Source organism: Linepithema humile, chromosome 8 (genome assembly GCF_040581485.1).
Source record: "Linepithema humile isolate Giens D197 chromosome 8, Lhum_UNIL_v1.0, whole genome shotgun sequence".
Taxonomy (NCBI): domain Eukaryota; kingdom Metazoa; phylum Arthropoda; class Insecta; order Hymenoptera; family Formicidae; genus Linepithema; species Linepithema humile.
Window position 1 is genome coordinate 10,117,413 of NC_090135.1, and position 22,751 is coordinate 10,140,163.

Below are 22,751 nucleotides of genomic sequence, written 5' to 3' on the forward strand. Positions count from 1 at the left end.
GCTTTATCGTCGTCGGTATCGGAAGTATCGCGCGCGCGCGTGAGAGAGAGAGAGAAAGAGACCAGAGTCGCGCCAATTGTTTTACGATCCGGCGAGGAGCGTGTCCTTCCTCAACGACAGGATAACCCGTCCTTATATATTTTGGGGTAACAGATCGCAAGCGATATCTCTGTCTCAATCCTTTCCAAATCTGTGATCGCAGTTCCTCTTTTATCTCGCTTATTTTGTTTCTATTAGTCGTTCCTATTTTTCACGATTTCGTTCCTTTTGTTTCTTATTTTCAGTTGTAAAAATGTTTTGACATGAATATTAATCCAGCAATAATGAATAATATGATTAAAGTGTAAAAATAAGTAAAAGATCATTAATGTGGCCAAAATTAGTCAGAAAAAATAATGCATAAATTAATAATTAATATAATTTTATAAAAATAATTATATCAATTATATATAAAATCAGTTGTTACTGCAGCGAGGGATAACTTAAAAATTCAAATAAAAATCCGTGAAACTGTGATTCTCTTCAGGCAATGTTAACCCGGAATCAACGGAATCGTCCCCGATGGACGTCGGTGACCGTGTGAAAAGTGCTGATAAAGGGCCGTCGGCACCGCGACGTCGGCTAGGGAAGTAGCCGGTGCTTTCGCGGCGAGGAAACAATAGACGGCGGCGACGCGTCGCATCGCGTCGCGTCGCGACGCGAAGCTTGTACTTTCGCGCGCGGCCGCGGGATAAAAGCGACAAAGCCGCCGATTGAAAAACACGAGTTCCGTCAACGAACCGACGGAAGCTCCTCTCTCCCGCTCTCCGTCTCGCGCGAATAATATTCGTTTTGCGGATCTCACGCGTGCGAATTTTTCCCTTTCGCGGTACTTTGTTAACCCTGCGTCGCGCTCCGCAATGTGAAATTTTCTCGATAGAAGAAAAAATTATTTCGCGCGTTTGACCATCTATTTTACATATAACATTTAACCATTTAAATTAATTTCATAATTATTTTGCTATTTATATCAATTTCCAAAATCATTTTTAAAAGAAACGAAAAAATCTGATAAATATGTATAAATCTAGAAAATATTAAAGATATATTTTTATTTTGTATCTATATAAGCATTCATAAAATATCAAATAAACATCTTCAAACAACAATAATTCTAATAAAAATTCTTTTACAATTAGTAAAATTTTCTTATAAAATTTCGATTCTGTTATTTCTTAAATTTTTTTTCCAAACTGCAGTAATATTTAGATCGTATTTTCCTAAAACAAAGATTCTTTTTAAATTATTCAATATCATTTGTTATCCCAGTAGGACTGATCTTACAGAACCGCATTAAGCATGATCATTTTTCGCAATTTCCTCACTCCTTATCTTTTTATCTCTTTATTTTAAATTTCCACCTCCTTTGTTTATTTTAATCGAAGGGCGTTATGCCGCGGGGAAAATCTGGTGTTCTCGACGAGCGAGTCAGAAAAGCGCGGACAGAACGAAAAGAGCATTCAGAACGCGAGATTCAATAGCGGGTGTAAAATAATAGCGCAATAGCTGCGCCCCTGGCGCGGTTGGCGCATAATCACGTGTCTCTTTCTCCTTTTTTCACTCCTCTGCCCCCTACCTCTCCCTCCGAAACGGTGCTACTTTTGAGGCTTTTATCAGATCGACTCTTTTCCCCCTCCACTGCCCCCTTCTACCAACCCCTATCGTACAAATAACAGGAAAGCACCCTCTCTGATAACGTTCCGCAACTCGCCGCCCGTCCCCGTCGACCCTCGTTCGACATCCCGTCTTGGCATCGAACCAGTTAGCGCGCTCGCAATTAGATGCCGCAATTACGGAGGTAAAAGTGCCGCGCCGATTGCCGAGCGCGCGCGTGATTTACCCGTCGATTTTACGACGTCCGAAAGCGGCGCGATGGAAAACTATTTCGCGCGATATCTCTCGCTCGGCTCGGTTCGGCTCGCGCGAAACGTTTCGCCAGTTGGAACAATCGATAAGAGTACCTCGCGCCAATTTTTTTTTCCTAAAATAACACGCAGATATTTAAACAGATAGGTAGATAGATATCGAGCAACTTTTGGCAGTAAGCGCAATCAGGACAAATTGTTTGCTCGATATTTGGTAGACGTCATAAAAACTGCAAATTTATCTTATTAACATATTAAATTATGAAACTTACATTATATTGAATTATATTCATTGTTAAATAGCAAGTTTCTATTTATATTTCATGTAGTTTAATGAAATTTCCACAAAATTTTACACTAACTAAAATACTCGTGACAGAATCTTTATTCAATCGTCATTCAAAGAAAGTTCGTAATTTATTGTTATACTCTATTTATAAAGTATATAATTATAGTTTTGTGTTTGAAAAGACATTGCTTATAAGATGTCGATATTATCTCAGGATAATTCATCGGCATAATTCCGATTAGCATTAAAAAATGAAGCTACCGAGAAAAGCTATAAGAACATTGTTCTTTCGAGGAAAAAATTCTTCAAGTTGTTTCGACGTAATAACTTCGTGATCGAGTTTTGAATGCCCTGTTACGGGGGATCTCGATGTTATCCTGGGATAATTTTGTGCGAAGCAGACGTATTTATCAGCGTTAAAAATGATAGAGGACGATCGAGAGGAAGTCTCGGCGAGAGAGAAAGAGAAAGAGGGAACGAGTGAGAGACACCATTATCGTCGCGGCGCGATACATCATCCGGACTTTTGCCAATCTCCTTCGCTCGAGGACACCCGGACACCGGCGCGGCCAGGACGAGGTTGATCCTGCATGCCGGAGGGGGACCCGTGAGAGGCAAGAGAGAGTACGTGCCCTGTGTCTCTGATTTCATAATTTCCGTGCGGCGGAACGTGCGCCATCCGACGAAAGCGTACGCGCCCGCGCGGAAGAGGGATTTAATGCGGGACATTCGACAAGGATCCCGGCATCCTGGCACGGGATAAACGAGATCAGGAACAAGCCCACCCGCGCACGCGAGAGAAGATGGACGAAGTTCGCCAAGAGCCTACGAAGGATCCGCGGCGAAGGAAACTCGATCGTCCTTCTTCGTGACTTCGCGCTTCCTATGCTCTCGCATAGACTCCGCTCGCAGATAAAATGCAAAATAGGATTCCGGAGGGTCCTGGAATCGTCGTTTGTAAGTTATCTCGAGCTCGGCAAAGGGCTAATGAATTAAACAGAATCACATCCGTCATATAAAAATTTTGAGTACACAAAAGAATAGGCAAACGCAAAATCTTTCGTTCTAAAAATAATGTCTCAAGCACTGATAATTTTTTAAAAATAAATCTATTGTTAATAGAAGATTTATATCTAACAACAAATCATTTTTTTAGAAATGGAATTTTTGTTTTCCAAAATATTTGCTGATAAATATAATTTTGTTGAAATTCCACGAAAATATTCTTCAGTTTTATGATGAAATGTAAAAGTGAAATTTCACATATTTAATAATGATATTGATTAAACAATGTATTATAAATGCTAAATAATTTTTATAAATTCTAAGCAAATCTCCAATTCATGTTCCATCCATCAAAATTTTACATCTAAGGACAAATTATTTTTTTGGAAACTAAACTTTCTCTTAAAAATATTTGCTAACATATAAAATCGAAAGCTAAATGTTGACAAAAAATTATATAATTATAGTCCTGCAATTTAATATCCAATATATATCCTTAAATTCCGCAACACTATTAAATAATATCACTTGTCGATCATTTAACTTCAAATTCTGTCTTCATTAATCTTTTAATTCCATAAATTTAAAAAATTCCTTGATGAAATATTTTTAACGCAGAGAAATCTTCATTAAACGAAAAACCGCCAGCTTTGTCTTGTCTACCGTCGCGTTTTCCCGGTAGCGGAAGAAACACTACTTCTTTATATGCACCCGGTGACACGCGCGAGGACGTAAAGAGCGTCGCAACGCCGGCGAGAGGGAGAAACGAAGGTGGAACGAGAGGAACCAGCTCGAGTCTCGGCTTAAGAGACGATGCGCGCGCGCGTTCGAGCGCGCTTTTAGAGGCGCTTAAGTAATACAAATGCGAGTTAAGAGACGCGACCGGCATACGGTATAACGGATGACCGCTGTATCTCATTGTTTTCATTTCCTTCGCCGCGCCGGCCGGCTGTAAGACGCGGAAATGAAGTGCGCCCGCCGCCGGCTTGCCATCTGGATGGCTCGGAAAAGAGGGAGAGGATGGGGTGAGGTGGAATCCGGGGGTGACGGTTGGATGGCTCTCCTGCGAAGAGGGCGGGCGCACCGCCCTCATCCCCCTTCGCGCATCCTGCATGACAACGAGAGGGATGCTATTCTATCTCTCGCTCTCTCTCTTCCTCGCTTTCTTGTCTTTCTCGTGTGTGTATTTGTGTATGTGTGGATCCACGCACGCGTGCCCACCGAGAGGGATAAATGACTTCCACGCTCTCTCGCAGCGTTCTTCACGCGGAGAAGAATACCACCGCCCCCGGATGGGAGATGGCGATTTTTCCTCTCCCGACATGCGGTTTTTTGAAGCAGGGAAAATTAGCTCGCTGCAGCGTGAACACGCGCATGCATTTGCGTGATTTATTTCGGGAGAAAGGTAATAGATATTTTGGTCGTGATATATTCGTGAATATTAATGGAGTTTCTTATTTGTAAATCGCATTTCTAATAAAATTCATAAATGTTATTAAGCAGTTTCTTATTATATTTGTAAATTATATCATTAATTAGTGTAAGAAAAAAGTATATTTTATGATATATTTGAAAATAGAATTAAAATTAAAAAATAAAAACGTTGCTTTTAATTGCTAATTATTATTGAAGAATTTGTTAATTAAGATTATTGAAATATTAAATATCATAAAGCACAAAGTAAAGCGTGATAGAATTTATAATAAAAATAGAAAGCAAGCACTTTAATTACTTCATTTATAAAATTTTTAAAACAATATAAAGAAAAATATCCTATGCAATTTAAAATATAAGTAAAATATATTTAAAGTACAAATAAATATCTACTTTAGACTTCATATAAGATGAATTATGTTGCATTCTAAGAAAAAATATTTCACAAACTTTTTTTCGTAAACTTTTTCATAATCGAATCCATTGCAAATTATTCGATAAATTATAGATAATATATCGTAAAAATGTATGAGAAATTTACGTAATATTACAAATATATTGAGAAATATGTAACGAATACAATTCATAAAATATGCTATATGATACATGTATAATAATAAAGACAAATAAGCATATTCTTTAAATTTCTCTTCTATTTATTAATGTATTTCATATATTGTCCTTGTCACCATACACGTGCATCTATGAGAAAAGTAGGTTAGGTAGAAGAGATGAAGTTGAAAGGTACGCGAGAACCTTCAAAAAGAAGGAGGAAATTGTGAAGAGAATGTACAACTGCAAAAGCAAGGCGCAAAGGGCGAGCGTGCAGAGAGTAGAACGTGAATTAACACCTCCACCTTGCGGCATCAGATAGCGTTCCTCACCCTTGTCTCTCTCTGTTGAAAGAAACCTGAAGGGAAAGTGTTGCTTCTCGCCACTCTGATCACACCCCTGTCGAGCTGCCCCCCCCCCCACCTTGCACAAATAAAAAAACCAATAGCGCAAAATTATAAGCTATTTATGAGCTTTCATATTCCGCAAATTAAAATTTTTGAGCTCGTCACGCTGAGCATGAATTTAATGTTTTTTGTGGGGGGGGGGGGGCTAAGTCGATATCGACTCAGCCCCCCCCCACCGCCCGCTTAAGAATAAAAATATTGGATCAATCTTTGCGGTAGAATTAAGAGCTATTTATGAGCTTTTGAACTGATATAGTTTCGATTTTTAAGCTCATCCCTTTAGTCCTCAAACAACCTTTAATTGATGGAACTCAAGAGAGAAGTACTAGAAAAAGAAAAAATACATTATATTTTAAATGTAGTATAAAATTCCAAGAATAAACCTTTAAAATATGCGCATTTTGATTATTGAGTGTCAACCCCTTTACAAAAAAATTACTTCTCATCTTCCCGACACAAGAGAGAACTATACTTAAAGTAAAAAAATTAATTATTTTCCAACTAAATATCGTTTATCCATTTATGTGCTCACAAATTATTAATATCATTAATTCTTTCATCCTTGTAAAATAGATGTGTACTTCATATTCCTTTTATAAATAGATGTAAAGAAATTATTAAAAGTTATCTTATAATAAAATTAAATATCTGCATCTAATTTTCCAGTAATATAACAGTATAATTTAAATTATAAAAAAACAATTTATAAAAAAGAATATATACTAAGATATAGGGCCTAATTTTTTAAAATTTTTATTTAAAAAAAAATTTTTTTTAATAACGATTCTCTTTCGAACCCCGTTGGCCGCGTTTCGATATCTTAAAAAATAGCCGATTTTCCGTAATTACGTAATGTCAAAAATTTTTCGATTTTCTTGTTTTTCTCAAAATCCAAATTTGTTAGGAATTTTTTTCAAACGGTACAATGTTCGGTACAACTAGTACAATGTAGTACAATCGAGAAAAAATCATTTTTCGAAAAGTGTGGGGCTACTCAAAAAATTCAAAAATTTCGATTTTTTGGAAATCCGCGCGTGATTTCAAATAATTAACTACGGTACAATTTGGTACAAAACTAGTACAATGCAGTACAATTTCGATTATTTTAATTTTATTAAAGTGTGGGGCTAACTTCATACACATTATTTTGCGAGCACATAAATGATATTTTAATAAAATAAATGCACATAAATGATATTTCCTTTCAATTGTTTTTAAAAATCTATAACTTTCTCAATTTATTAATTAGCTTAGTTATAAAAATATTATGATATAACGCGAAACTTTATTTCTTTCCAATTAAATTAATTTCTTCAAAAATAAAATAAAAAATTTCTTGCAAAAAATTTTGTTAATTTTATTATTTGTAATAAATCTAACATGTATATGCAGATTTAATTATAAAATAAAATGTAGAGAAAATTTATTTATTTCTTTTGGAACGTGCAATATAATCAACTTATATGGAATATGACATAAATATATTTTATTTGTACTTTAAATATATCATAGGCTATTTTTCAGTATTGTTGTATGCAAATTAATATTTCTATTCAATTTTCGCTAGAAATTATATATTTTCCGATACTTTATAAACACTTCATATCATAAATAGCAATAAAAAATAGTAATGTAATCACTATTTAATATATGATCGGCAGATTTCAAATAAATACCGTGATAAAAAAAATTAATATCAAATTAAAATTATCTTAAAATAATTTATACAGAGCACACACAAGATGACTCGTAAAATTGCGTTGACACAACGACGAGTCATTCAAGTTGCGCGTGGCTTCATTAATTTAAACAGATGCACTCATTCAACATCGATGCGTGCGGCGATAACGACACAATTATGATAGTACGATGCGTTCCTTCGCGTCGATTTATTCTTCGAGGCAGAAATGTACGCGCGGACGCATATCAGCGATATCGCGCCACTGATAGAAGAACCGCGAGCACTCGATTTGCCGGAGATGGCACGACAAAGCGGCCAATCGCAACGATGTTCGCGCGAAATAGGCGTATGGTCGTTGATTAAACGCGTTATCAGCGGGCCATGTCGCTCGGCCAAGCTCTGATTTGCCGTTGCGCCGCGATAAGGCCTGATACGGCCCCGATAAGAAGGCCCTTATCAACTATCGTACCGATAGTAATTTACATCATTGCGAGTACATCGCAAATACTGGAGCTGAATTTTCTTCGCAAACAAAACTGCTTTATCATTTATGTCATTATTTCTTCTTTAAGGCAGAAATTTTATTTTTAAATCAGAAATGATCGAGTTTGATAAATTTGTATTATGCACATTGTTATTATTTTACATCAATAAAGTATTATTGAAATTAGACAAATAAATTTAAGACGCAATAGGCTGAAGATTTAGTTCAGAAAAATTAATTTCTTGCAAATAAAGGTAATAGATTTTCATTTAACAAAAAATAATAAAACTATGCAATTAATAACAAAAAAAAATGTTATATCAATAATCATGTATTTAAAGCAAATACTCCTTATCTAGATACTTTGGTAATAATTATTTAATTACTAACAATCAAATTTGCCGGCGGACTGGTAGAAGATGGAAACCGGTTAATCGTTTCGCGACGGAAGCGATATCACTAGCCAAATGCGGCCGACCGGCTGATAACGCAACGGCGGTAATAGTAAAGAAAAGGGCAGGTGCTGCCTGTCGCTTTTAACTATCGCTTTTGCGGGCTGAGAGCGTTCGCGCTATCAGGAAACGCGCGGAAACAGAAACATTGGAACTAGAAAGTCGTCGTCGTCGTGGAATGACGACGACGACGACGGCGGTGATAGCAACGGGGTCCGGGTGACACGTAGTCCCGCGTAGAGTTAGGTCAGGTGGGTTAGTATAAGCGAAAGAGAAAAAGAAAGAGAGAAAAGAAAGAGATAGAGAGGGAGAAAGAGAGTTAGGGTGTGCTGGTAGCTCTGGAAATCCGACCCGCTCGTGTGGGCAGAGAAAGAGCGCGGCGGCGAATAGGTAGATAGGTAACCACCTCTCTCTCTGATAAGGAGACATTAGCGCGACCCGTATGCGATAGCGCGCGCTACTGATAAGCGACGTCGCACCGCGCCGAGCTACGCGTCGCTCGTTCGCTCGCCTCGTCGTTTTTGACAGCGTCGGAGAAAGTCACCGCGCGACGCGACACGACACGACACGACGCCCCACGTGCGGCGGATCGGGGCACACCGCGGAGAGTTACGGGCGCGATTAACCGGTTATCCGGGTCCGAAGCAAACCTCTTTCGTCTGAGTACACATGTAGGAAACTGGCGAATATTCGTTTTCGTTTTAATGAAGTTTTTCGCGCGGTATACATTTTGCATAAGTTTACTTTATTACTATTCGCAACAAAATTTGGAACAGAAATCTACTCTTACGATTTGCCCTTTAATTAAATAATTAATACTTAATCTTAGAAAAAAACTTAAAAATCGAAATACATACATAAAAGAGATATATATATCATTAATATATCTTTTGTACATATAAGCATTTTGATTTTCCAAATTTTCCGCAGCACATAAAATTGTAAATAGAATTCTGTTTTAGTTTAATTTGTCGTAAATTCTAAATTGTCTAAAATGTCTTGAATTATATTTAATTAATTTCGGCATGTATTATATGTGCCAATAAAGTGCATTCAAATCCCAATGTGTCATTATGTATTAAGAAAAAATTTGTACTAAACAAAATATTAAATATTTAATATAATTATTTTTAATGTGAAAATAATATTCTATTCATTAATTTATTCATTAAATATGTAAGTTTATTGTGTAAGAAATTTGATAAAATTTCGCAAACACAGTTAAGGATTAATTAAAACTTCAAGTAATTATGATGATTCTTATTTCTCAATAAAGTAATTCCGAAAATATTTTGTATTTAGTATATCAAAACAGTTCTTACTTCTTTTTTAATTTGAATAGATCAATTGAGAGAATTCTATATTGTTCTACGCATAAGTATATAAAAAAATGTAATGCAATTATTGCAGCAAAATAATAACGTAAATGTAAAATAGCAATGTAAATGTATCATATAAAATTATATGGCAAATAAAACTTTCACATAATTTATTTCTTGAAAAATATATGAAATGTTATTAATATTCATCTAATTCTAAATTATCAAAAAGATAAAGGTTCAATAAAAATAGGAATACTTAGATTCCACAGCTGCGTATATACGTTTACAGCTACACATATACGTTTTATACGTTTCTCGGTACTTCGTTAAGAGAAATACTCGTTTACGCGGTAAAAACATGGTTACATATTACACTTCAAACGCGACTCATCCACGACGAGGGTGATACGTTTTTCACAGAATCGATCTCTCGATAACGCAAACGACCGGCGGGACAAGATTATCCCCGTTCGCTTTCTCTATCTGTGTTCTATCTGTCCTAATAAGTCTCCTAAGGTATGTTTTACGCGGATCGTAAAACGCGCACGCGTGCATAGATACATGACTGGTATATCTTATCAAGCGTTCGATCAAAGCGCTGCATAACAGCTAGGTGTCCATTACATCTAGTCGGCTCATCTGTCCGGCAAAATAATAAAACCCGTCCAATCTCTTATACGGATATCTATCGGTGCCTATAAAGTCGTACACTCTCTCGGAATTATAAATCTCAAGAGTAATGTTAAAAATTAAGACGTGCGGATTATTTTGATTTTTAAAAAACAAGAACACGATAAATGCATTAAGACATGTGCGTGTAGAATCAACCATTGAATTTGCATCGCACAAGAATGATAAAAGCACAGTTATTTTACAATTCTTTAACAAGAAGGAAGCAGTACTATTCTTGAGAAAAATATTTAAAGGTAATAAATAATAAATTAATTAAATTAAATATGTAGTTGTAAAATGTCAAGATAGATACAGCAAAGTATTATTCTTTACTTAATTCCAAACAAAATTAAATCTTGATTATTAAAATTATAATAAACGTATAAATTCGTATAAATTCTACTGAAACAAAAAACTTCTGACTTTATTTTTAATATTTCAAGAATGCTGTGTTGTTGTTCAATAATTTTATAACAATATTTACTGCTAATTGCAGAATTGCTGCACACACAAAAATTGTCGGAGTCAAACGAAAACAAATATATACGATGGCATCAGATATCTGCTGTACAACTTTCTTATGCAAAACAAAGAAAATATAAATAACGCTGAAATAAATGAAATTTAATATCTAGTACTCACCGTACGCAGTTGTCGCCATATTTCGCAGCACTCAAAAGACGATTCAGGAAAATCGAGATTCCACTGCTGTCCAGTTTCGAGACTGAGATTCCAACCTCAAAGTTGATGACTACAGCAAACATCCTCGATTCTTAATCCGCATCCATATCCAGATTCTTTGTATTTCACACACACACATATATATGCACTCGACGCGTAATTACGCGAGCAAAACCTATCGCAAGCTCATTTTCGTGATTTATCACTCCCGAACGCATAGAACGTTTTCATCCTACACAATTTTGTACAATCGTGACTCACTCCGATTTCCGATTATTACGTAATTTTTCACGAACGCTACGCATTCCGGTTAATGTTGCGCTATAAATCCGGCTAAACGCATAAAACAGGAATAAAGCGATAAACAACACTCGCGTGCGAGACGCCGCGTCACGGGTGCCGATGATCGACGGAAACGACGGGAGCGACCTCGCCCGGAGAAACTTCGTGTATATTTCGGAGAATCTTGGCCGTCCAAGGCGTTTTTTATCTGACGAGATTTTGTTCGATCACGCTCACCATTCGCTCAATCTCCAATGTTGCGTGATATCACGCATATATACTCACGAATGTCGTATATTTCGGTTAACATCCCGCCGTAAATCCGCCAAAATATTGCAGAGAAAACGCGACAAACAAGTATCCGCTCGCGCGAGACGGACTCGTTACGGCAAATGGCGTCACGAGCGCCAAACGACTATTAACGGAATAGCCAACTTCGCTCGCGTATACTTCTAAAAATTTTGGCGGTTTCCAAGACTTTTTTATCCCGCAATATTTAGCTCGATCGCGTCAACGATTCGCTTATTCTCTAATGCTGCGATATTAAGCATATATACTCACGAATGTCGTATATTTCGGTTATCGTCGCATCGTAAAACCTCTGTATTTCATTACGAGAAACTTCCGTGTATATATCCGAAAATCTTGACCGTCGCGACTTCAAGACAGTTTTTTTTTCAGCAAGATTTTGTTTGATCGCGTCCACGATTCGCTCAATCTCCAATACTGCGTGATATCACGCATATATACTCACGAATGCCGTATATTTCGGTTAACGTCGCGCCATAAATCCGCCAAAATATCGGAGAGAAAACGCGACAAACAAATATCCGCTCGCGCGAGACGAACTCCTTACGGCAAATGACGTCGCGAGCGCCAAACGATTATTAACGGAGCACAGCTAACTTCGCTCGCGTACATTTCTAGAAATCTTGGTTATGGCGGTTTCCAAGATTTTTTTTATCCCGCGATATTTAGCTCGATCGCGTCAACGATTCGCTTATTCTCTAATGCTATGTGATATTAAGCACGCATACTCACGAATGTCGTATATTTCGGTTATCGTCGCATCGTAAATCCTCTATATTTCGCTATGAGAAACTTCCGTGTATATATCCGAAAATCTTGACCGTCACGACTTCAAGACGTTTTTTTTCAGCAAGATTTTGCTTGATCGCGTCCGACGATTCGCTCAATCTCGAAAATCGCTACGTAATCTCACACATATATATCTACAAAATGTTATGCATTCCCCGATAAATTAACGTTGTGTCGTAAATCCACCGAAACACTGGAGAAAATATGCGATAAATAATGCGATAATTCGCACGCGTATCGAGCTCTTTGTGGCGGCAAACAACTTCGCGGGAGGCCAAACGACGACTGACGTAAACAGTCGATGATGTCCGGACAAACTTGCCCGGTGTATTTCCGAGAATTCGACACGTCTAATGTTTACGTCCTTCTAACATAACATATATATGTGTGGTGAAATATGAAAACACTCTTGGATATAGGCTCAGATTAAAAGTTGAAGAGAATCTCGATTTTCTTAACGCATTAGATGCTACGATATATGTCTGATTGCAACAAATAATGTGTAAATAATACTAGCATAAATAAATAATGAGCTTGTTTCTCTATAGCTGTATTTTATTGTAAATTTTCTTTTCTTAAGACGAGAAAGTTGTACGGCAGAATTTTAATATCTGTACGTTTAACTTACCTTAAAATTCTCCACAAATTTTTATGTATGCAGCAATTTTATAAATAACATAAAATATTATCGCAAAGTTCTTGCAAAATAATATGTGTGCCAGCAAAGCTGGCTGGTTTTTTACAAAACTTCTATTGATTTTGAAATCAATCAATTTTACTTTGATCAATTTTACTTTTATCATAGATAAAATTTTCTGGAGCAATATAAATTATTCTCACACACAACAGAACAATATAGAAATATTTCAGCAGTATTTACTTGTAAACTTGCGCTAAAATATTTATATAATTATAAATTGCTAAAAATCAATTTTTCATCCTGATACATTTATAACAATATTTCTCTCTTCATATAAAATTAATATAAGGCTCTTAAAACCTGACAAAAAGTAACAACAAATTTTTGCGAGACAATGCGACATAAATTTGGTATCTTAATTCGTTCTGAGTTATTTTTCCTACTTTAATAGCGAGAAATATTTGTTTTATCTATCAGAAACTACATTTATTTATCAGAATATAACCTATATAACTGTTAAGCAGTAAGCAAGAATTCTGATTAGTTTATTATAAATTTTCTCAAAATAATACGCCAGTTTCATACACACACGTCAATCAATACACGAGTTTCATTTTAGATCACAAATGTATTTAGCATTAAACAAGCCGAACGGCTTTACTTCCTCCTCATCGAATGCCGAAGCGAGGAGAGGGAAGAAAGATTCCCTCGGAAGCTACAACGGCGAGAGATGCGCGCGCGAATTATCAGTTCGATAACGCTCATCCTTTGAACGGCCGTCGAGACGGACGCGATAGATCGCCGGTTTCGAACGACGTTTCATCATCTGTTTCCTTCTCCTCCTCCTTCACCATACGCGCACTATTGACATGTCATCGGGAGAAAGAGAGATCCCAACGACATCGACACGACGCATGGGCGTCATGCGAGGCAGGAGACTGCAAATGCATTGTCGAGAAATGAGGGAAAAAAGATAAAAAAAAAAATATGTCTTCGTTGTTGAAAATTGCGCGAAACAATAATTAGAATTTTATGCATTTTAAACGACAAATGTGTGGAATATTAATTGCAGGCGAAGATTAATATTGTGAGGAATGTTAATCAATTGTATCAATTAAAATGACGCGGAAGATACAATTAAATTATTATCTAGTCGTTATTTGTAATTCATATTACACGCTTTCGATTATTTCTATGTTAACAATTTACGATTTATAATATTTGCAAGTGTAACAATAAAGAAAAATAATTTATTATCGACGATTGGATGTGTAAAGTGTGCATTCGCCTCGAGATAAAGGAAAAGTAATAAAAGAAAATTTCTGATTCCTTCTGTTGCGACGCCTGTGTAACGGCTTGATAAAGGTTCCGGCGAAGAATGCAAGGCGAAGCGATAACCAATCGTCAACAAATTTATTCCGCAAGGAACACTCACCGCGCATATTCCGCAATTTAGGCACGTCCGCTGCATGTCGGCGCGATGATGAAAATTACGCTTGCGATTAAACCCGCGCGTATTTTAGACAGTGTGCAGGCTGCGTCACGATAACACGTGCATATTCTCGACCGGAGTGACGCGCTCTCATATCGCGCACCGATAACCATGCATTCGACGCGATTAATCGTTTTATTTATGTATATCCGATACATTCCATACAGGAAAAATTCGTCAATCCTCGTATCTTTAAACTCACGTATATAGAGATCCGCGAATTCGTAAACACTTAAATTTGCGAAACGATAAACTGTTAGATTGCAAATTTATTCTTTCAATAACTTTGTCAAGATTTCTAACAATTGCAATTCTTCTAAAAGCCTAGTTTTTCTTAGAAAAGTAATTCTAATAATCTATTAGCGATTTTATATAAATATATAAAGAATTATATATTTTATATAAATGCATGAAAATAATTCTAATAATTCTAAAAATCCAATTCTTGTATAAAAATTCTATTTTAAATTTGCAAAGAATTTTATCACTGAACTGTGAATAATTTGAGACACTCTATACATGTGTCTATATTTTGCCGGCTATTTTCAATAAATAAGCATTATCAAACAATGATACTACAATGTTGCAAGCTGCAATATCGCGGCTTTCGTCGTGACGATAATAATTATCATCGTACATTATAATCGTTCTTCTACATTGTAATTATTCCTTCACATTAAGATTATCCTTATATATCATGATTATCATCTTATAATTATGCTTGTATGTTACATGTACTATGGCATTTCATAAATTTCGTATATTAAAAAATTACCATTATAAATTGTTACTGCGTTACAAATTAACAATAATTATTTCAGTTAACGCACGGAACTCGTGGAGGGGCGAGCGATATATCGGCATCGATATACTTATTCGCGATGGAGCTTTTAAAACGTCGCCGTTATCAGCGACCAGTGCGAGCGAGACCCGAGCGATATCTCGAGTCGAGTTTCTTCGGGAAGGATATACACTAACGTAACGCGGCATTCGTCGCGAAAACGCGCCTCGGTCACGTTCGTCGGCCGCTTTATCATGATTTCAGATCTTTACAGCGTTAGCTGTCAATAGAGCGAATGCGCTATTATGCGGCCGCAACGAAGTTCATATAGCACGGTGCGAAAGCCGCAATACGCTATATTGCGACGCATCATAACACCGATGTAAGCCAGCTCGAATTCAACAAACTAAATTTTCAAAGATGCGTGATAGTGCAAATAAGTAATATAAAATTTAAATGATAGTACAAAAAATAACATCAATTAAATATAAATAAAAATGCAGATCATAGCAATAAAGAAGCTAATCAGCAAAAATTCAAAGGATTGCATTTTCCCTGGAAATATAAAGCAAACAAACAATGAATAATATCGTAAATTATTTCTTTCAAGCAATAAAAGCATATCCATCTAATTAATTTAACTTATAAAAGTAAATAACTTTCACAATGTATAAATCGCACAAACTGAAAATAATAAAGTAATTCATCAGAAATTATATATAATAAAAAAAATTTATGAAAATTCATAAAACATTAACTTCTAACGAATAATTCAACAATAATAAAATTTACAGATAATAATTTTCATAATTTTAGAATGTGCTAATTATCTGCAAAAGAAAAGCGCGCAAAAATGGTGCCGCTTTTTCGCAGCACGGCGGTGGCGGCGGAATATGGCAGTTCGGGCTTTTCAGCCGTTGGCTTTCACAGAGCGGTAGATAATGAACGAGCACCCTTGCGCGCCCGGGCACCACCACACAACCGTTACACTTCCCTATCCCCGTGCCGCCCCCGCACGCCGCGTTCCCACGACCAACCGCCCCCGATGTCAACAGGTGGGCGCGCTCGCGGATGCCACCGACAACCTGGCACGTCCTGGGACACGTCGATCGTCCTCATCATCCTCGTGACGTCCCACCCACTCTATTGAAACGCGAATGTTGTGCCCTTTCGACAGATTAATCCTTCAAGCAAAGCAAACTCAATTCTTTTTAAAAAATCAAACATTTAAAATAATAATTATTTAACCTTAGTTTCTTTATACTTTTTTCTTCTTCACTGATATGAAATAATAAATCTATCCTGTCCTCATAATTTTACACAATATATTATTATCAAATATTGATATAAATATTTGATCAATCCCTTTTTAATAATACAAATTTAATTTTTTTCCCTTTAATTCTTTTTTTGTAAAAAAAAGGAATTTTCTACAATGCATAATTAAATTTCACAATAAGGAAATTTTGCAGATTTGTTAAAAATGTGTTTTTTTAGGTACTATTGCTTGCAAATTGTTATCAGTATTGCGATGAAAGAGACGGTGCATCGACAATCGGCGCGGCGATAACATGTTTTTCAGAGCGAATCGACAGTGCTAATGGATGTTTTCACGCGGCTCTTTGCTGCATCGCTGTAGATAAGTTGGTGCATCGCGCGTCGCCCGCTCGATTCGATATTCCCCCGACAGAGGCAATCATCCCCCGTTTCGTGGACGAAACAGCGAGGATATCGTAAAACGATACAATTTTCCCGAGAGCATCAAATAAGCGATCGAGCGTCGAAACTCGATTTATCAAAGGCGTCATTAAAACCCGTTAACGTTCGAATGCATCTCGCCGAAATATCGCTCGTACATTTTCGCTTATTGCGTACTGCCGATTTTCGTTTGTCCTCCAGACGAGGCGAGACGAGCAGAGACGATAAGCCTCGGCCGCGGCTATTTTCCAACAATCGCGCGCGCAGCAATACTATGTATATGCATTCTTGCAGATTGCATTGTTGTCTTGTCCGCGGAGATCACCGCGAGAGGGTATCGGCCTTAGCTCGCCGTCGCTGATATCGGAACTCAGAACACTGATACGGAGGAGTCCGCGAGGAGAGACGACACTCCCGCGGGATGAAAACGGCCGAGATCGCGGCGAAATAATAAGTGTCGCGCCGGCTGCTTCGCAAAACTTGTACCAAACCTCGCAATCGTTACACGTGCACATAAATGCAAGAAAAGTTGTATCCTTCTTCAAAATAAAAAATTTTTTCTCTTTTTTCCGCTAGACTAATTTTTTCAATATTAGATATTTTATTGAAGAGCCGAAACTTAAAATATTCCAATATTAAATTAGACAAACCTGATATTTGCATAGAAAGATTAACCTGGTCGAAACAGAAAGAGAATAGGATAATAAGATGTGTTTGATGAAAGTATAAAGAGTATAAAGAGTATTCAAATTGTTTTAAATTACGAGATAGTAAAATGTTTGATGAAAGTGCAAATCACTTCTTACATCATTTATTTATCACGCCGCTCATTCTATCAACGCTTTTGTAACGGAAAGATGATGTATCACGCGGTATCATATGTTTAATCTGCGCGCCACATGTAACGTTACAGATACATGAGCTGCTTACGTTCCGAGAGCTGTGTAAGCTCAGTTTTGCAACATTATGAATTTCAATGAGGCGCGCGTGTATAAACAATGCATCGATTTTAGCCCAGCGGTAAACCACCGCGGAATTTTGGCTTACAGAATCGACGTGTTAGTGAGAATTAATGGCTTTCCCTTGGATATAGCGTTTTAGTTAATTAGTACACTGTTATTATTATTACGCTATAAGATGAAACGCTGCTTTACTAGCATGCTATTACCATTAATCTATTTCCGCGAATGTTTCCTAATAACATGATTGATAAAAATGATAATCACTTTGTGCATCCTCTTTTCCTCTCTTTCTCTCTATCTTTCTTTAATAATTAACATAGGAAAACATTGCATCATTATACAATAATGATAAAAAATATATTAAAAGTGCAATAACAAATATAATGAGTTTTAAAGATTGAGATTTTATGGATATCTTTTTCGGAAAGCATAACGCGCGAACAAAAAGACTGAAAATAGTCCCGACGCTTATCTAAATGAACGTAAATTAACGCGAGACGCAAATTATGCTGCGTTCCTTGTCTCGCTCGCTCGCTCGTGCGCGAGCGCACTCGATAAGAGGAAATCACGCAGCGATCGGCGCGCGATAAGGCGCACTTTTGAAACGATGCATCGTGCGAGACGCATAAAGCGACCAGCGCTCGGAATAGGTAATTTCCATGATTCATAATCGTTATCCGCCGCGATAACGCGTTTTTCGACTCGCGGCGCTTATCCCAGCGCTCGAAGGAACAAACTTCCGACACAATGGCCGACGCGAGAATCGCCAAATGCTCGACATTATCCCGGCGACTCCAGTCCGCCACCTGCAATCTGACTCTTCGTCTTCATTTACAAATCTTTGAAATCCTATACAAGATGCAGCATGCTCGGAAATTCCCCACGTAATTTGAAGCGTCGACATTTTTTCAGCAGAAAAGTACAAAAATATTATTTTTCAGATTAGAAATCACTTTTTGTAAACCATGCTACAAGGATGCGATTGCTATCAAAGAAATATGATTATATCGTCACACTTATTTGCACCGTTTAAGTTGCAGGCTTATTATCTCAGGTGCAACACGTCTCCCGTTGTGAACGTTTAGTCGCTCGTATTCGCGCATGAAGCATGCACAAGCGTTTTCGCGATTAATGTCAAATACGGCCGCATCGTTTCGCGCTTGCAAATAATACCGCTTGCATTCGGTATCAAATAAAATTAAATCAAACTCAATTGCACAATTTAATTTCATTTAATTCATTCCGATAAAGTATATATAATTCAATCCGCTTTAATTTAGCTAAATTAAATCGAATTAAACTGAGCGCTTCGCGTCGAATAAAGATACGACTCAGACGCTTATCGCAGATTTATCATCAATACGTCCAAAGTCTCCGTTTTATTGTCGCAACCGAGTTCAACCGATTATTATTCGTTATTCCGCGCGCGCGCCGATACAATTGAAGACCCGAAGCGAGAAGCGGAGACGACGAAGGATGACGCCGCCGCTCGTTTTGAGGAAAGAAAAGAAGAAACGAAAAGAGAGAAACGAACGGATCGCCGCGCCGCGCCGCGCCGCGCCACGCCGAGGACTGGCCGTCGATAGGATATCAGCTGATGATGATGGCCAGGCCGGACGGAGATAGCAGTAATGAGCGCGATCGGAGGAAAGTTTCCATCGGGCGAATAACCAGTAAAAGGGGCTTCCCGAGCTGCGAGGGAGCGGTGACGAAGGGGAGTGGCGAGAGGGCGACCGGATGATGGACTGATTACGCTCTCCGTAGCACTGAGAGATACTCGCCTGATACCGGTGGATTTCTAAGAATTCCGAATGCCCGTCGTCGCCGTCTCGCACGCCGGACGAGAACCCACGACTCTTTCTCCTCCTCGCATGACACCGCATTAATACATCTTCCACTTCCGGTTCGAGAAACTTCTCAGTCGAAGCGTTACATCTAGAGATTCTATGTCTAATTCTGTTCGATATCACGCAGTGTTCGGCACGTACGAATGATTAGGCACAAGAGATTAAGAAATAAATGATGGATCGTATAACGTTGAACTGATAAATGAAAGTAGAATGAATTTTTTTTTAAGCAGCAATGACACGCGAATTATTCAGACAGGATGCCTTAGACTGTAAAGTGCCTGAAGCGGAAGTGAAAGGTGTTAATGACGCCGAGCGTAACTCAATAGCGATCAAAAAGTCGTCGATTCTAAGATACCTAACGCACAAACGAGCATTTTATATTAAAAGCAGTTTAATAAATAATCTTTTGCATTGAGAAAAATATTTCTTTTTGTTCAATTTTATTTTTATATGCTTCGAAAGAGTTCAAGAGATAAAATCAAAATTTTTTATTACTTTCTCGTAAGCGGTAATCTGAAAAATTTACATGAATAAGAATTTATAAATCATTAAACAATTTTCACCGAATATTAAAGTCATACAAAAAACATCTTTAATTTTGAATTATAATTCTTAGAGTATTGCAATGTTTTCGTCTTACTAACATCTTAGTTTACCAATATGTTAGTTTATAAGAACTCTTAAATACGCGCTGAAAGCTAATAAAAAGATATTAGTGATTTTAAAATGCCAATAAATTAACTTTCTCTCTTCCGATGCCTTTTTAAACGGCTAAACATCGTGTAAACTGCCAGTTTCTCGACATCAGAACGATCTAAGGACACCCCGACGGTGAAGGAAGGGACGGAAGGACGACGAGCGACGCACGGAACGAGACAGAGAGACCCTGCCGAAAGTTAAAAGAGAATCCATCCATAAATAAGCGCGGTTTGCGAGGTTCGCCTCGGCTCTTCCTCTCTCTCGCTCTCTCGACTCGGCGAGAGAGCCGGAATCGGCGCGCGATCTTCCAACGGAATAATAATGCGGGTGAAATAAAACCGGCCTCCCTCACACACACACACACATAGCAAAAGAAGGAGGGAGGGGGAGGGAGAGTACCCACATAATATCCCCATAGAGAGATGGGAAGATCAAACACTGAAATTACAGCATTGTGAGCATTCCTCTTGCCGGGCCACTCTTCTTCTTCTTCTTCTTCTTCCTCGGCGTTGCGCATACCGATAACGTTCTCCCTCCCTCTCTCCTCCCCCTTTCCTCCTCCTGTGTCTTTATCTTTTTCTTTCTCTCGCGCACACCCGCGCCCCGCATAAACACACACTCGCCTGCATAAGACTCCCTTTATTATCGAGCCTCAGATCGCGTGCATATTGCATCGCGCGCCGGTACCGGACGCGACGTAAGGACGACGTACTGCTCGTTGGATCTGTCCGCAAACGTATACTGAAGATATCGTAACGCGAGGATACGAACGCCTCGGAGGTGAGCTTGCCTTTTCGTTAACTTGAAAAAAATTCTCCGAATTTGAAATTTATTGTAGTACGATATTAAACATGGTCACGTAAGTGAAAATAGACGGTTTCAAAAATCTTATTTTTCACTTGAGCCCAAAAATTTATAGAATTTTATTGAATTAAAATTTTAATTTGATGTCAAGTCTTGATTATGTACTTCATAATTAGCAAAATATCTAGTTTTAGATTTATACAATATAACTAAAAAAAATCAATCTTTCACGAATTTAGCAGCTAATCAAATTTTTGCTAGAAGAAAATTAATTAGTCAAAAAAAAGACTCATCCTTTAAAAATTATTCATTGTCTTCGCACATTTAGATTATTTCATATTCTTAATAATTAATTCGTTGCAATTCTTGAGTAGTTTTCTCCTAGTTCATATCGCACCTCGCAATCGTATCGTTTCGCAAAAACTGACGCAGAATTTCGCGAGGGATCGTCGCCTCTAGTGGCAGCGGTCTTATCAGGCGGCACACCTGCGCTTTGTACCCCGCATCGGAGTGATAAGGATCGGGTCGAACCGTGTGAGAATCGACGAGGACGAGGACGGACGGCAACATTCGTCAGATCGATCGACCGTCCTCGCCGTCGTCTCCGTCGTCCTCGTCGTAGTTTCCATCTCGCGCGGAATGCATTAAGCCGGACGTCGTCGTCCGCCGCTCGCGAATGGAACCAAGTGAGCGGCACGCAGACGATTTTTAAGCAGATAGGATTCCACCGCACTACTACACTACGATTGCGCGCTCACAGACACTCTCACACAAACGCAACGCCGTCGTTCGCGGTACTCGCGAACGGCGTAAAGCGCGAACGCGAAGAAAAAGGCGAGAGTAGGAGTGGATTTGAGATGTGCATGGGTTCTCTCTCTCTTTTTTTTTCTTACTTTCTTTTCTTAAAGCACCTGTTATCTTACAATTAGACTTCAAAACGTTGAGTTTCTTGGATTTTATGGGAGTATTTTCTTTTTATAAGTAGAAAAGTTCTTTTTGTTCAATGAAAAAAAATAATTAGATGGAAGATTGATATATCTTCAATTAATTGAAAAAGTAAAGATAGAGAAAAGAAAATTAATGTGATAGTTTCTGTTTACACAAATGTAGATTCATATGTACATCCTGCTTAAATACGATAAAAAATATGTAAGACGTAAAAAAGGAGACCTAATTCTAATCTAATATCTTTCAGTGATTATTTTAAATATTAAAAAGTGATTAATAAGTAATAAATATTGTGATATTATTTTTCTTAATATAACAATTATTTATCTTCTGATGGACTTTCCGCAACCGTTAACTGATTTCTCATTTAATTTTATCAAGCGTCTAAAACAAAGCTAACTTTATCAAAAATATATGTATCGAAACACAGAAGATAAGAAATATAATTTTTGTTTCCCAACAAAAAAATAGAAAATTTCTAACAAAAATTATAAAAAATAAAACAATAAACGAATCAAGAACGTACAACTAGAACACCAGAAGCAAACTGGGAAAGTTTATTTCTGCATAAAGAAAGAAAGAAAGAAGTTTGTTGCACGGTTATTCTTTTTAAT

At 37.5% G+C, this 22,751-nt stretch overlaps 1 protein-coding gene across 4 annotated transcripts in view; it reads right to left on the reverse strand.

Annotated features, from left to right (window-relative positions):
* Window positions 1-22,751, reverse strand: part of ush (Zinc finger protein ush) — a 165,297-nt gene that overhangs the window by 128,066 nt on the left and 14,480 nt on the right. The window contains exons 1-2 of one of the 4 annotated variants that reach the window (XM_067360685.1): window positions 11,727-13,096; window positions 10,845-10,953 (exon numbers count right to left, since the gene is read on the reverse strand). The exons of 1 other annotated variant lie outside the window; for it this stretch is intronic. In XM_067360685.1, coding sequence (XP_067216786.1) covers window positions 10,845-10,863 — 19 coding nt within the window. In that variant the 5' untranslated portion in view covers window positions 10,864-10,953; window positions 11,727-13,096. Of the gene's footprint in view, window positions 1-10,844; window positions 13,097-22,751 lie in introns of those variants that run through there. 2 more of the 4 variants (XM_067360684.1, XM_012374996.2) reach the window with 2 other exon arrangements.